Genomic DNA, 16,073 nt, shown 5'->3' with positions numbered 1-16,073 from the left:
TCGATGGGACTTTTTGAAGACTTAACAGCTATACCTGGGCGCCCAGTTTCTAAGGACTTTCCACTTTTTCCTTTTAATTTCATAAGCTGCCGACTTCTTCCTACTTGATTTATTCCTGGCTTATGCTATGCTTCAGGAAAAGCAGCACTAACACCTGGCATGTTCCATGATTTGAACACAAGGAAATGTCACCAAGAAAGAGGAGTTTGAAGTTTTTTGTTTGTGGATCATGATCACCTGGGAGTCCTGAGGGCTCAATTCAGAAGGTCTTTTGTGTCCCCAAGAAAAATTCCATCCAGAGCTGAAAAGTAGGGAGTGTGGTTGATGCTACTAGCTTTTCCACCAAAATTGTTGTCCCAGCCTCCCTTGCACTGAGGCATGGCCATGTGACTAAATTCTAATAGAGTGTAGGCAGAAGTGATGGGTGCCACTTCCAAAGCAAGACTTTCAAGAAGCAGCTTGCACCTCCTCCATACTTCTCCCCCTCCGCCCTCTGAATGTAGACAAAAACAAGGCAGTAGAGATTAATGGAGTCATATAAGATGGAAGGAACCTGGGTCCCTTAACCACCATATGGAGAGAGTGGGGTGAGGTCAGGAACCATCTCAGACTATGACATGAATGAAAATTAAGATTCCATTATGTCAGAGCCAGTGTACTTTTGGGGGGTCTACTTGTTACGGCAGGTGAATCTACCTTAACTATTAAAGGAGCTCAGGTGCCCTGCCCACCACACAGATCAACCAAGCTGGCTTGAGGGTGGGGTCAGGAAGAGGAGACCTTCTGAGATTTTCATCGACTCCCCCGCCTCCACTTTGTGAAGCTAACTTAACTCATCCTTCAGATATAGCCCAAGAGCCACTTTCTCACAGAAGCCTTCACTGACTTCCAACTAGGGCCAAAGCCCACCCCCGCAGGCTCTCACAGTGCACATCAAACACCACAGTTGCACGTTACATCTATTAGTGTGATGTCCTGACTAATGTTTAGATCCCCACTGCATTTTAAAGTACGCATTTTTAAAAAACTCACAGAATGATACACTGCTTTGTACATTTTGTTGTGTGTAAATTTTACCTTAAAAATGACCAAAATCAAATATTGAATTCTGGTTAAATGATATTGCATACATACAGCATTTGGGGATAAAGTATAGCAGTGTCTGCCACTTGCTTTGAAATGTATTAAAAATGGGTTGACAGTGGGGTACCTGGGTGGCTCAGTCAGTTAAGGGTCTGACTTCAGCTCAGGCCATGATCTCAGGGTCCTTGGGTTGAGCCCCACGTCAGGCTCCCCACTGAGCGGAGAGTCTGCTTCCTCCCTCTCACTCTGCTTGCCCCCTGCTCGTGCTCACTCTCTCTTTCTCAAATAAATAAATAATGTCTTTAAAAAAAATGGGTTGACAGAGACAGACAGACGGATAGATGTGTGATAAAGCAGAACCAGTCAGATGCTAATTGTAGGATCTAGGTAGTGGGTATTATGGATGTTACTGTATAATTCTTTATAATAAAGAAATAAAGAAATAAAAAAATAATTCTTTATAATAAAATATTGGGAGAAAAGTTCAATGAGAGTAGGGACCATGAGTGTATTACATGAAAATAATTATTCTATGTACATTACATTTTATATTATTAATCATAATGCTCTATGATTTGCTTCTGTTTTAATTGATATTGTGTCATGAATATCTTTCCATGATGACAGACAGGCAGACAGACAGAGATAAGAGAGACCTCATTCTTTTGAATGTATCATGGATATACCATTAGATATTTAACTTTCATATTATTGATGAACATTTGAATGATTTTCATTTTTTCTCTATTACCAATCATCTTCCATGATACATCTTTCACATAGACTTCTGTGCTGTTGGATTTGAACTTCTTTATGTTAGATCTATGTCCACCACAGCATACACCCGCCCTTCTCTTGCTCCCCACTCCATTAGCACAGGACCTTCCATAGGCAAGAGTCAGGAATATAAAAGAATAAGAGTCTCCATTCAAACTTCTCAGCATAACTTTTCAAAATGATTTGGGTCATATAAATCACAAGCACATCTGAAGTCTCAGAAGGCAGGCAATACTAGCATTAATTAAATGTTTACTGTGGCAGGATCTTTGGATTCGAAGATTCAGGTTTATGATGTAGAGAGTTGTATTTGTGCTCTCCACAGACTTTATCAGGTACTTACTGTGTTTACCTTATAAAGTGCACTCATGCAATCAATTGGGGCAGTACGTAGTTGCCCAATTTATATATTTGGAGCATAATTCTATCTCCAGTAATCCCTTGAAAACCACAGAGTTTGAATTCTTTTTTTTTTTTTTTTTAAAGATTTTATTTATTCATTTGAGACACAGAGATAGAGAGCATGAGCAGGGGGAGAGGCAGAGGCAGAGGGAGAAGCAAGCAGGCTCCCCACTTAGCCAGGAGCCCGATGTGGGGCTCGATCCCAGGACCCTGGGATCATGACCTGAGCAGAAGGCAGACGCTTAACCATCTGAGCCACCCAGGCGCCCCAAGAGTTTGAATTCTTGAAAAGTGTAATGGTTGGTAAAGCTGAAGACAAAGATTCAAGGGATCATTAAAAATAGAGAGTAAAACTCATTGTAAGAAAAAAAATTTAACTCTGGATGGGGACCGGTGTTAATCAGAATCAACTGTGGTGATCATTTCACAATATATACAAATATTGAATTATTATGTTGTATATCTGGAATTAATGTTATATGGCAGTTAGACCTCAGTATGAATGAATGAATGAATACACAAAAAAAATAGAGCACAAGGGATAAAACTAGAAAAACAAACATTAAATAATAAATGAGCGATACATTTGAATGCTCCATTACAAAAGTTCTAGAAGGCATTGATCTGTAAGTAAGCCAGACATGCCAAGAGCCCCTGCTCTGGCAAGATAACACTTCCGGGTAAACACTCCTACCTGTTCAGGAAAGTAAACTCTCCAAATTGTCCTTCGTTTCAGAGTTTTTGAAATGGGGCTTACTTGTTTGGAACTCAACGGCCTTCACGCCTACTTCGCCGTGTTTTATTCCCACAGGTCTTAGCAAAAGGCACGTGTCACTCCCTAGTCGCCCCACAAATGATGACGGTGCTTAAGAGCACATTTTTGGAGGCCAGATCTGATCCAACGGGCCTGGGGGAGGAGAGGGGTGAAGGCATCACCCCAAAGACCAATCTCTCCCCTCTTTGCAAGGAGGACAGCCACTACCGTGCTGTGGTGTGCTGTTTAAGCGGATCGATCTCTACACCTAGCAAGACTGCAGGATGTTCAAAGCAGGCATTCAAATACAAAAACCACATTAATTTAAAACCACAGTGGGCAACGCTGGAGTTGCAAAGGATTACACTCTGTTTTAAAGGATTATCGAGGTTTTTTGTGATTCTGTATGGCTTTCATGACATACTGTTGTTCTCATCTGTAATTTGTTTGAGGCCACATCCCCAGCCTGGAATAGAAATCTCAATTATTGTAACGGCTTCCATGGAAACATATGATCTATTTGCTCTCATTTCCTCACTGTTCCCTGATGACCCATTCTCCCGCTTCTCCACCCCCCTCCCAGTCCTGATCCTTTCCATAGGATCCTTCTGGCACTTCCATTCCTCAATCAAAAACTCTCCAACCTATGTTGTTAAGTGACCGGAAAGGTGCAGAACTCTGTGTAGAGGATGCGAACCCTTGAGGTAACAAGGACAAGAGTAAAAATGCATATTTATATGTGTTAAATTAGCACATGGGAACCAGAAATATGCAAATTAAATGAACAGAATGGTTGCCTCTGGAGCGCAGCTGCGGTGACCAGGCACAGAAAGGTGTGGATTTGGGTGGGAGCAGATGTCTCAATGTTTATCCTTCCAATATAAGTTTAATTACAAACCACGTGAATACGTCACTTATTAAAAATATAATTTAATTTCTACAAACTCCCCAACAGGCCCATATAATTAGAACCCCTTCTTCCTTTAGGCCACGTCCATCCTTATCATCACTGCAACCCACCCATCTTTGGAATCTAAATGCCCCTGGTCTTCCTAGCACTTTAAATCTCTTGACCTCACCCGTTTGTTTTCTTAATCCCTCGGTTTCTAGACTCCGTCTTTCCCACCTGAGGTTATGACCCTCTTCCTTCTCTGACTTCCTTTCCAGCCTGGTCTAGATGCCATTTCTATTCATTTATCCAATACACTCTTACTGATCACTCACTAGAAGGTTCTGTTGGATCTGCAGTGGGCAACTCTCTTCCCAGAATCCTTGACTCCCTATTAACCTTCTGGCTCACTGATCTTGCTAATCTCCCCCTCAGCTCAAATCTGCCACCCACTTCCCCATGTCCACACCCAGCTGCTCAGAGGTGCTGGCAAAAATCACACAGAGGCATGGACCACTTCTATCACCGACTTTAGAGATCTTCTCAGTAATCTTGCTGTGTATTCCTGCTGTCATTCCCATTTCGTGCCCAAGCTCTGCAAACTCGGGGCCACCATTCAGATCCCTTATTCTTTCATAGACAGAGAAAATCGTGCATTCTGTCCAGGCCCTGAATGGATGCAATCCATAGGCACCGGAAGTACCTTGGTGAATAGGACAGAGAAGGTCCCCCTCTTGCAGTGCTCGGTTCTTAGAAGAGAGACAAACCAAAAAACAAAACATACTACCTGGTGATGGCTGCTAAGAGAGAGCAGAATATAATGGGGAATGAATGCATGGCTGAGGAAGTGGTTAGGGAAGACTTCTCAGAAGAGGTGTTGTCTAGGTTGTGATGGGAATTACAGGAAAGAGCCAGCCATGCAAAGAATAAAGGAAATAGCATCACATAAGCTGTAAGAGAGAAAGGAGATTTGTATGTTTCAAAAACCCAAGGACCACCCTGGCCAGAACACTGTGGGTGACAGGGGCAAGACAAAGAAGTCACCGGGCAGAGAACCCGGATCAGATTGTAAAGAGCAATGTAAGCCAAGAATGTAGTATGAAATTTATTTGATGTGATGGGAAGTCATCGGGGAGTTTTAATCAGGGGAGTGCCTTGACCTAATGGAACTTTGACAAAATGACTCGCGCTGCTAAATGGAAGTGTATTGATTACAGGTAACAAGAGTGAAAGCAGGGAAGCCAGGATTAGGAAATTCTGCAGGAGTCCAGGGGGTATGTGGGGTTTAGATTAGGGCTGCATTTGTGATGATAGAAGGAAGTCAGTAAATGCGTGGCCTGCTTTGGCGAAGGATCTGTTAGGATTTGTGAATGGGTTTCACATGACTAGGGGAGGAGCCAGGTAAGAAGAACTCCAGGAAAAGTCCCAGACTGGGGGCTTGGGCTACAGAGATGGAGAAGAAATTTATATTTTTTGCACACTTGAGTTCATGGTATGAGATTTATATGAGACATATTTATGGCACACCAAGGGATTAAAAGACTCAAAACAACACTAAACAACTCAGGAACACTTATAACACAATCTCGACTTCAGTAAAACAGTGTCTCCTAGTACCTATAAAAGCATCCAGAACCACTCTACGAGTCCCCAGGTCATCCTTCAAATCCGTTGCTCTCTGAAAGGAATGGTTTCCATTCTTGGCTGCAAAAGTGATCTTTTCCAAAAGGCACATCGGATCATGTCACTTCTCAGCCCAAAAACTTTCAATGGCTCCCCACTGCACAGTGGATAAAATCCAAACTTTTCATCACAGCTCACAAGGCTTTGCAGGATCAGGCCCCTGCCCATCTCTACAATCTCACATCCTACAATTTCGCCATGCTCATGACATTTTGGCCCCAACACCCTCTGATGGTCCCTAGAAGGTACCAAGCCCTTCTCTACCGTAGGACCTCTGCACTTGCTATTCTCTCTGCTGGCAACATTCATTCCTAGCTCTTGGCATGGATAGCTAGTTCAGGGTTCACCTCCTCTGATGGTCTAAGTGGATCTCTTCTTGATTTGTCCGTGGCCCACAGTACACTATTCATTTTCTTCACAGTTTTCATTACAAACTGTAGTGTAGTGTCTGTTTCCTTTTTATTCTCTCCCTCGCTGGAATGTAAGCCCCATATGAACAGCAAATGTGCCTGCCTTGTTACCTGTCGTTCTGGAGTGGGTGCAGCCCCCACGCCATACCGTACCTTGCCAAAGCTTCCTTTCCCGAGCACCATCAGGAAGTTAAAATCGGTCAGTTTCATTCGGTCTCTGTTCCCGTTGTTGTCAAGTTTGGATATGGTGTTGGTCGTCTTTTCTTCTGGAGCCTTGGTTCCCTGACTGATCTTGGCCCTCTGGCAGAGGAAACACACAGAAAACATCATTAGGGTTTGAGGATGCCCTTGGAAGAAGCCACAGGAACCTGCCATGAGCTGTGGTTCCTGCAGCTCACCCCCTCCCCTGACCCACATCTCAATGAAAAGCATGGCCAACATCTGCTCTGCAAGCCCGAAACCTGGGAGCCACCCTTGATACCCTCGTTTCTCTTTTACCCATCATGCCTCAGCCACCATGGGGAAGAGTCTTTTCTTCCTCCTCGCTGTCTCTAGAATTCACCTGCCTTCCATCTTTACCACCACCTGTCATGTTGCACCTAGACAGCCCACCTTGGTTCCCGCCTCACTCGGCTTTGCATGCAACCAGAGTGAGCTTCCACTTCTTCATACCCAACCAAGTCACCACCTGCTTAAAATGCTTCAGTTGTGACTCCTTAGGTTTGGGCTAAAGCCCTTGGTGCTTTCACTGGTCTACATGGCCCAGTATGACCAGGTTCTCCAACCTCCTCACTTCTTGGACCTTCCCTGTAATTCAGATTCATTCTCCTTTCACGTCCCACCTCAGGGCCTTTGCACCTGCTCTTGCTGCTTTGGGGATGGCTATTGTCTCCTCCTTGCCAAACGAGTTCCCCTTGCTTCACATTTTCACTTCCCCAGGGGAGGCTTCCTTGATTGTCTGTCTGGATTAAGTGTCCCTATTTGTTTCCTTCATCTGTCTCACTTCCCATTTATACTGGATGGTAACTGTTCCCTTGTTCTCCCAACACACTGGAAGCTCTGTGAAGGTGCAGACTCTATCTCCGCAACTTCCCCAACAACGAACACGGCTTCCTGCCCTGTGGATAAGTGGATGGTGAGGCCCATGTCGGTCCTCAGTGCAGTGGGGGAGGGTCTCGCTGCTGTGAGCAGCAGAACAGTGACTCAGAATGGTAGCAGATTCCCTGCAATGAGGAAAGAAGAGGAGGTCAGCAGTGAGACCTGCAGCCACCAGGAAAGACTTTGTTCCTGGAGTTGCCTCTAGGGCTAGAATCCTGACTCTGGTGTGGATAAGTGATGTTATCCTGAGGGAGTTATCAGCTCAGGACACTCCTCCACCCAGACATCCTGAACTTCAGCATCTCTCTCAGAGAAAAGGCCAAAGGCCAGAGATGTCCCAGCCCCTCTGTACCTTCTCTGATTTTGGATCTCTTCTCCTTGCATTGCCCTGGCCTCATTGCTGTTCTCTGAAAGCACCAAACACGCCCTTGCCCCTGGGCCTTTGCACTTGCTGTCCCCTGTGCCTGGAGTTCTTTCCCAGAGCTTCCTCACTTCGGGTAAGACGGCCTTTCCTGGGGCGCCTGGGTGGCTCATTCGGTTAAGCGTCAGATTGCTTTCAGCTCAGGTCACGATCTCAGGGTCGTGGGATCGTGCCCTGCATCGGGCTCTGCACTGAGCTTGTCCCTCTCCCTGCTCTTTCTCAAATCAATAAAATCCTGGGAAAAAAAAAAAGACAGCCTTTCCCAACACCAATATGCAGAAGCTCTCAGCAATCCTCATTCCCCTTACTTATTTTTCTCCATATCTCTTATCACAATCCTACAAACCCAATATTAACTTATTTCTTAATTCCTCGTCTTTGTCCTCACACTAGAACATAAGCTCCATGAGGTCAAGGATTTTGTCTTATTCTCCTTTCCCTGGTGTCTAGACCGGTACCCAGCAGAGTAGGCACTTACTTGTCTTTGGTGAATGAACCTTTCTAAACCTGTTCAAGCAAATGGAGATCAGGACATGAGAGAATGTATCTCGGAGTTCTTAGTACCATTCCTAGCACATAGTAGGTGCTCAATGAATGGCAGCTATTACAGTTGTCTTATTATTCAGTTGTCTTTTTTTTTTAAAGGATTTTATTTATTTATTCCAGAGAGAGAGAGAGGTAGGGGGAGGAGCAGAGGTTGAGGGAGAAGCAGACTCCATGCTGAGCACGGAGCCCAACACGGGGCTCGATTTCAGGACCCCGAGATCATGACCTGAGCCAAAATCAAGAGTCGGACACTCCACCGACTGAGCCACCCAGCTGCCCCTATTCAGTTGTCTTTTAAAGACAAGGAAGCAACAAACATTTTTTCAGGGTTTTGAATACTGGGAAAGAGTCATTCATTCAAAAAATACTCATGGAGTACCTGCTACAGGCCAGGTGATGCTCTAGATGCCGGGGATCAATCAGGGAGAAAAACAACCTTGGATGTTCAAAGAATCTACCCCACAGCGGGGACTGGGTCCCCCACCCTGTGTCAAGGATATTCTGGAGTTCTCCAGGTAAACAACTTGATGTCAGCAGCAGAAACAGCATTAATGGAGCAGAAAGCCGGACACACTTGAAGAAGCAAACACTGTTTAGACTGGCTGGAGCACAGAGTACAAGGTAGATGTGGCAGGGGATACAGCCCAAAGGCAACAAGGACCAGGTAAACAGTCTTAAGAGGTCAGAGCTGATTCTGAGCGTGAAAGGCTTTAGGGTGGGGTCTCTGGGTGGCAAAGTCGTCAAGCTCTGACTCTTGGTTTCCGCTCAGATCATGATCTAAGGCTCGTGAGATGGAGACCTGTGTTGGGCTCTGAGCTCAGAGAGGGGTCTGCTTGAGATTCTCTCTCCCTCTCTGTCTGCCCCCCCAAATAAATAAATCTTTAAAAAAAAAAAAAGGCTTTAAGGAGGCCATGGCATGATCATATTCCATTTAGAAGATCACCCTGGATCCAGCGAAGAGACCCATTTGAAGAAGGTGAGTATGAGAACCACCAGAAAGAAATGACCACAGTCATCAAGGTGCAAGATGGTGGGGCCCGACCTCGGGGGTATCTGTGATGCAGATGGAACAAAGTGGATGGATTTGGAGGTAGACTCATCAGAGCTGGGTGCAGCCTGGGAGAGGGGGATAAGGGATGAAAGACAAGTCCTTGGCTTCTGCGTTGAGCACCTGGGAGGACAGGATGGTGGCACTTCCCACTCAGAGGAGGAGCAGAGGAAGGGCAGATTTGGAGGTGTGGGCAAGAGTGGGAAGAGCCTGACTTTGGGTATGCTGAGGCTCCCCCCTCCCCACAGTGGCATACACTGCAAGGTTTATTTCTCCCTCAGAACGTGCGTGTTCATTGTTGTCATCCCATTTGTGCTGCTGACAAAGCATCCACCAGTTTTCTTCTTTTTGTAATTAGTGTTTCACAAATTACAGTGGAGGGGTGCCTGGGTGGCTCAGTCAGTTAAGAGTCCGACTCTTGATTTTGGCTCAGATCATGATCTCAGGGTCATGAGAGTGAGCCCCATGTCGGGCTCCGTGCTCAGTGCGGAGTCTGCTTAGGATTCTCTCTCTCCCTCTCCCTCTGCCCCTCCCCCTGCTCAAGCGTGCACTCTCTCTCTCTTTCAAATAAATAAGTAAATCTTTAAAAATAAATAAAAATAAAAATTACACTGGATACACTGAAATGTATAAATCTTAAGCATATAGTTCTATGAATTTGGACAAATGTATACACCCATGAACCCAAATCCCAATCAAGAGAGGAAACATTTCCATCACCCTCAGATAGTTCTCTGTGCCCCTTCCCAGCCAATCCTGCCTCCTACGAACACCATCTCTGTTCTGATTTCTATTTCCATAGGTCAGTTTTGTTTGTTCTTGAACTTCATTAAATGGAATCACAGAGTGTGACATAATAAGGAATATATATTTGTTCTCTGCTCTTGGCTCCTGATGCAAAGCTCCTAAAACTCCTGTAATTTCCTGATAGGAGTATCTTTTATTCTAATGAGGAAACTCTTGGTGGGCTCCTAGATGAGGGATGGTCACCCGACAGACCAAACCACGATTAGAAGCTTATTACTTTCAGCCCCATCCCAGGGCTGGAGATCTGAGTTAATAATCAATCATGCCTCCATGATGAAACCTCCATAAAAATCCCTGAACTACAGAATTTGGAGAGCTTCCGGAATGGTGAATCCCAACCCTGTGGGGGAAGGAAGCTCCCACACTCCTTTCAGACCTTACCCTATGTATCTCCTCGTCTGGCTGTTCATCTGTATCCTTTATCATATCCCTTTTATACAATAAGCCAGTTCTTAGAAATAAGTGTGTCCCTGAGTTCTGTGGGCCGTTCTAGCAAATTATCAAATCTGAGGAGGAGGTATAGTGGGAACCCCTGATTGGTAGCAAGTCAGACAGAAGTGTGGGTGACCTGGGAACCCACCATTTGTGACTGGAGTCTAAAGTGAGGGCAGCCTTGTTGGGACTGAGGCCTTAACCTGTGGGGTCTGTTCTAACTCCAGGTGTCATCTGGGAATTCAATTGTAGGACACCCGGTTGGTGTCCACAGAGGACTGGAGAATTTCTGGGTGTGGGAAACCCACATATTTGGTGAAGATTTGTCAAAGTCTGACAGGCTTCCCTTTATGGAAGAAGTAGTCTTTTGAATCTGGTTGCTTCTGCTCATCATCCTGTTCTTGAAATGCAACTGTGCTGTTGCAAGAGTCAGTAGTTTGCCCCTTTGTCTTGCTGTTCATTGTTTACGTTTATCCATTCTCCTCTTTATGGGCATTTGTGTCCTTTCCACTTTGGGGCTATTAACAAAGCTGCTGTGAACACACATGGTCAAGTTGCTTCGTAGTAAGATATGTTGAGATCTGAGTGTCTCTGGGAAAGCCAAGTATCCATACCCAGAAAGCAATGGCCTCTGTGGGTTTGAGACTGAGAAATGGTATCTGAGCTGGAGACAGAGGTGTGGGGGGGTCAGAGACATAGAGCCGGTGGTTAAAACTTGAGCAACATGAGCACCTCAGGGAGATCGTAAAGAAGCAAAGCGCCGAAGACAGAAGTTGTACTGCCTTTTTTGGGCCGTGTCTTTCCATCATCCCAAATCCTTACGTTCCGGCCCCCAAGTTTTTGCCCAGGCTGTCAAACACATTCCGGCCTTTCTCCCCGCCCTACCATCTTCCCTGCCTTAGGAACACATCTCCCACCTTCTTTGAATCCTGACTCAGGACCCACCTGATCCACACACTGCACTGTCCAACCTGTGAGGATCCAAATCCTGACCATCCCCTGGTCCCCAGCCCTCATCCTGGCCCTCAGGGGGACACCCCAGGTCCCAGTACAGCCTGCTGGTGAAGCATGAGTAAGGCGCTTCAACTTCCAATTTCTCCATTTGGCCTTGCTTCGTGGAAATTTTTTTTTCTGTCCTTCAAGGAGCAGCAAGTAGCCACCAGCTTCATCCCTCTGTCCTGCGAGCAAACTTCTCCCCTCTGAATTTGCTTCTTTTTTTCCATAGGTATAGGCTATAGACCTATGATGTCTGGACCCCCTTCGAAGCCATAGTGTTTGTGTCTCCCCATGTAGGTGATAATGTTTGTGTCTTCCCCTCCAAAATTTACATGCTAAAATCCTACCCCACAAGGGTGATGGCATTAGGAGATGGGACCTGTAGGAGGGGATTAGGTCATGAAGGTGGAGCCCCCATGGGTGGGATCAGTGCCCTCATAAGAGAGGCCCCAGAGAGGTCCCTCAGCCCCTCCACCAAGTGAGGACACAGTGAGAAAAGAGCCATCTAGGAACCCGGAAGGGGGCTCCCACCAGAACATGACCAGGCTGGGGCTTTGATCTTGGACTTCCCAAGTTTACCGCAGTCCCCACCACACCCTACTGTCTGACACCAAGCTTTTTCCCCTCCTTGTTATCTGCCTGGCTCCTGAAAACATTTGGGTTTGTGACCCGACACAGTGAACCTTTGAAGGACAAGAAGCCCATCCTGTGTCCCTCTGAAAGCCTCCTGATCCCCAGGACCCTCAGGCCTAGCAGGTACTCCATCAAAGACCAAACATTTTAAAATTGAGTCCCCAATTAAAATGATCCTCTATCGGGCTGGGTTGGATATGTCTTCAGAAACAGGAATACACTAATGGTTGCCTCTTTATGTCTGCAATTTGGAGCCCTAGAAGTCGGTGCTCAAAGAGAAAGCAAATAGACTACAAGGAGCCCTGCCTCTTTCCAGACTGCATTGCAGGGGGGCAGAGGTGCCTCGGGACCCAGTCTCCGGGGCTACATTTCAGATGATTAGTGACGGCCCTGGCTTCAACTACAGACTCCTCTGCAATTAAGAGGGGCTCCTACAGGTACCCCAGTACCCAGCAGCAGAGGTGAGACCTCAGGAGGCTTGGAGCCCCCACAGATCCCTCCCGATCCCCAACCGGCTCTTCCAAAGCCCAGAAGGAATATGGTCGGAGCTCTATTTATTCCAAGGGGGAAGCTGGTAATGACAACAATGGCCTGACATTTGAATGCTATGACGCGCCAGACGCTGTCCTAAATGCATTATCTCATTCGATCCTCACATAACCTTAGAAGCTAAGAAGCTATGTGCTTCCCCCATTTTACAGATGGGGAATCAAAGCCTCAGAGAGAGAAAGTAACTTGCCTACAGTCACCCAGCAGGAAAGTGGCAGAGCCGGATTCAAATCTGGGCAGCCTGGAGCTTGAACCACCTGAGTGGAATAGGGCTTCACTTGCACAGATGAGACCAGGTGTCCGGCCAAGACCCCCTGGTGCTCTCCTCTCTACACCTGGGGCTCCTTACCGCTCACACCTGCAGCTCCATCTGCAGGCTCACATTCTGGCTGCAGGAGCAAGCCGAGCCCACAAGTGCTGGCCAGGGAACTCCCCCAAAAGCAGCCACCAGCCAGCAACAGAAGTTGAGCTGGTGGATGATACTGCAGTTTCGTGCCCCCCAATTGGCGCCCCCCAGGCACACATCCAACTCCCAGAGTTCTCCGGCATGCTTAAACCCCAGCTGCCCACGGTGCTAACCTGCTTCATGATACACACCTCCTCTTCCCCTCTCGGCAATGACGCTTCCTGGGATCACCTCCCAAAGAAACTACTTGCACTTGAATCCTTATGGTCTGTTGCTGGGGAAACTCAACCCAGGATAATGAGCAGCTAGCTCTGGGATGGTAAAAAGTTGCTTAACCTTGCTGGGACTCCGTTTCCTCATCCATAAAAGAAAAACAGGGATGCTAATAGTATCTACCTGCAAGGGGGTACTGCAAGGGTTAAATATGCTAATATTTCTGGAGCACTTAAAATAATAAATGGCCCAGAGGAAGCACTGTATGATGTAAGAAAATTCTGAGACTGTCTGAAAACCCACTCTGAACCATCCCAAATGGAGTTTTCCCTTCACTGACCCAGAGACAAGCCCGTGGTCAGGCAAAAGCCCGCACCCCCCACCAGACCGAGCCAACTGGAACATTCTGAAATACACCACGGACAGCGACCGTACCAAGCTCACCCTGCCGTGAAATTCTATTACCCCAAGGCCAGCAGCTCGATTTTACCGTCACTCAGAATTTCTCCACATTAAGAGGCTTGAAAGTAATTTCTGAGTCATTCTGGGTGCTAATTGGTTATTGCACAGGGATTACATTTCTCACATTCAAGGTCACCTGAAATTTCTCTGTGTGTCTGAGAACAATTTTCGGTCTGTTGGAAACATTTTTTTTTAATCAACAACTACGGTACAGAGCAATTATAATTCAGGCACAAACAAGCGTTTGCGGGCTCTCGCTAGAAATAAACGGCTGCATTTTGTCACGTGCAGATAAAACAGTCCTTTACTCCACGCCAATAACTGGCCCCGACAAACGCTATGTTCACGTAGGAACTGTTCTCCTTGGTGTCCTGAAATGTCACCCCGGCTGCCCTAGGATGGAAGAAATCATTTTGCAAACTGAGACGCCATTTTATATGAGAAAAGAGTGGCCTTGGTTTTTTTTTTTTTTACCCACAGCAGTGCATTTTTAACACAGCAGCAAATGGGCACAGCTTCATCAAAAAGTTGAGGGAAAGAGATGGAAGGTGTTCTCTGGAAGGACTAATCAAGAGTGTCCAGTTCTTGGCTCCACTGCGTGGGATGTCCTTTTTCCAGCTCATTGGGGCTTGAGCCAGCTCTATGGGAATAACCTTCCCTTATCAAGTTCACTGGAGAAATGGCTGATAAGCTCAAGGCCAATGTGTTCATCCCACTTGTTTCCAGGAAGGGATAGCCCCCTGGGTCAGACCCATCACCACTGGCTTTTGTGGAGGACACACAAGGGTCAAAACTCAAGTGCTATTTCTGTCAAGTTGAGGGGGAAACTAACATGGATCTTGGGATAAAGGCCAAAATCCTTGCCAAGGCCAGCACAGCCCTTCTACTACTGTGATGACAGCCTTACCTTGAACTTACCCTTTGCTCTCTCTCCTCTACCCACACTGGCCTTCTTTAAGTTTCACATAGTTGCTAAAGAAGTCCCTGCCACAGGGCCTTTGCACATGCTGTCCTCTCTGAATGGAATTTTCTTTTCCCCTCTCTACTCCGTTAACTTGCACCATTGCCGCCTCAATGACACCTTCCCTGTCCTCCTGTCCCCTGCTCTTATATATGTTCTCAGAGTCAACATGGACCTCTCTTTTATAGAACTTTACCTGGTCACGAGTTTTTTTTTATTTGCCTGCGTGATTATTTGCTGAATAACAATGATAATAATCTATTTCATTTTAGCTATTTTATACAATTTTTTCGGAGTTAGCAGGCCAACACTGTTTATCTAGAACTGATGATTTCCCATCAGACTCAGTATATTGAGTTTGTACAAAGAAAATAATGTGTTTTCCCTTATGAAACTACTTTAAAATCACTCAATACACATGTAATGAAAGAACTCAAACTCATTTTCCCCAAAACATTTTCTTTGTAAAACTGGGATGCGTCTGCAACTCTCACACAGCTGAAAACGGGGTCTATTGGCTCCCCAGAAGGGAAAGGGCTTAGCTGGAGTAGAAGCAGAGCCAGACTGTAGCCCAAGGTCAGGGCCAAGGACTCTTCTTCAGAAGATATACCCATGGGTATTTCATGAAGTCACCAGCACAAACTATTCCATTTGTTAACAGTATAGCACCATCCCACCAATAGATCCAAATCCAGATTCTATCTCTCAGCAAGTCTGGTTGACTCAGCCTCCAAAATAGAGCACTCCTCTCTCCACTTCTTTCATTCACCATTACTACCATCCCAGCCCAAGCTACCATCAAAATGACCTGAGAAGGGGCACTCCTGGGTGGCTCAGTCGGTTAAGCGTCCGGGTCTTGATTTCAGTTTGGGTCATGATCTCAGGGTCGTGAGATCGGGCCTTCCATCAGGCTCCATGCTTGGCATGGAGTTTGCTCGTCCCTCTCCCTCTGCTCCCCCCTCCCCCTTTTCTATCTCTAAAATAAATAAATAAAATCTTAAAAAAAAAAAATGACCTGAGAAGTGAAGGAGCACTTTCGAGTAAAAGTCTAAATCTAAATGAGGACAAGGAGGAAGGAATGACTTCACAAAGCAGGGTATGCTTGGTTGGGGTTTTGCAGGATGCATAGGAGTTTTCTGGGACTCAGAATAACATTGCAAAGGCACAGAGTCATGAAAGGCCTTGGTAGAAGGCCTTTCATAACCAGAGCCACAGCATATGAGGCAAACTCAACCTTTCCCACTGACGGAGAAAGAAAGACAGCTCACCTCAAATTTCTGCCGTAGCTCTTCATTGCCTTCACTTCCTTCCGGCGGCACAGGCACATTGAAGTACTCGCCTTCCTCCTGGCTCAGCAACTTAAACCTAAAGGGAGACAGGGAGACAGGACAAATTCCATGACCTGACTTGATATTATTTTGTCAGTTAGGATAAGGAAAGGAAGACTATAGACAGCTTTACCTTAAAAAAATGTGTTGAGGGTTTTTTCTTTTGGGGGAGGTG

The 16,073-nt window shown here is 46.1% G+C and overlaps 1 protein-coding gene across 1 annotated transcript in view; it reads right to left on the bottom strand.

Annotated features, from left to right (window-relative positions):
- Window positions 1-16,073, bottom strand: part of PRKCB (protein kinase C beta) — a 190,029-nt gene that overhangs the window by 73,648 nt on the left and 100,308 nt on the right. The window contains exons 7-8 of the mRNA XM_021686834.1: window positions 15,839-15,935; window positions 6,152-6,298 (exon numbers count right to left, since the gene is read on the bottom strand). Of these exons, the coding sequence (XP_021542509.1) occupies window positions 6,152-6,298; window positions 15,839-15,935 (244 nt within the window). The remainder of the gene's footprint in view (window positions 1-6,151; window positions 6,299-15,838; window positions 15,936-16,073) is intronic.

The sequence above is a fragment of the Neomonachus schauinslandi genome, chromosome 5 (assembly GCF_002201575.2).
Source record: "Neomonachus schauinslandi chromosome 5, ASM220157v2, whole genome shotgun sequence".
Taxonomy (NCBI): Eukaryota; Metazoa; Chordata; class Mammalia; order Carnivora; family Phocidae; genus Neomonachus; species Neomonachus schauinslandi.
The sequence above is the reverse complement of the archived record's forward strand: the minus strand, read 5'-3'. Positions and strand labels throughout refer to the sequence as shown.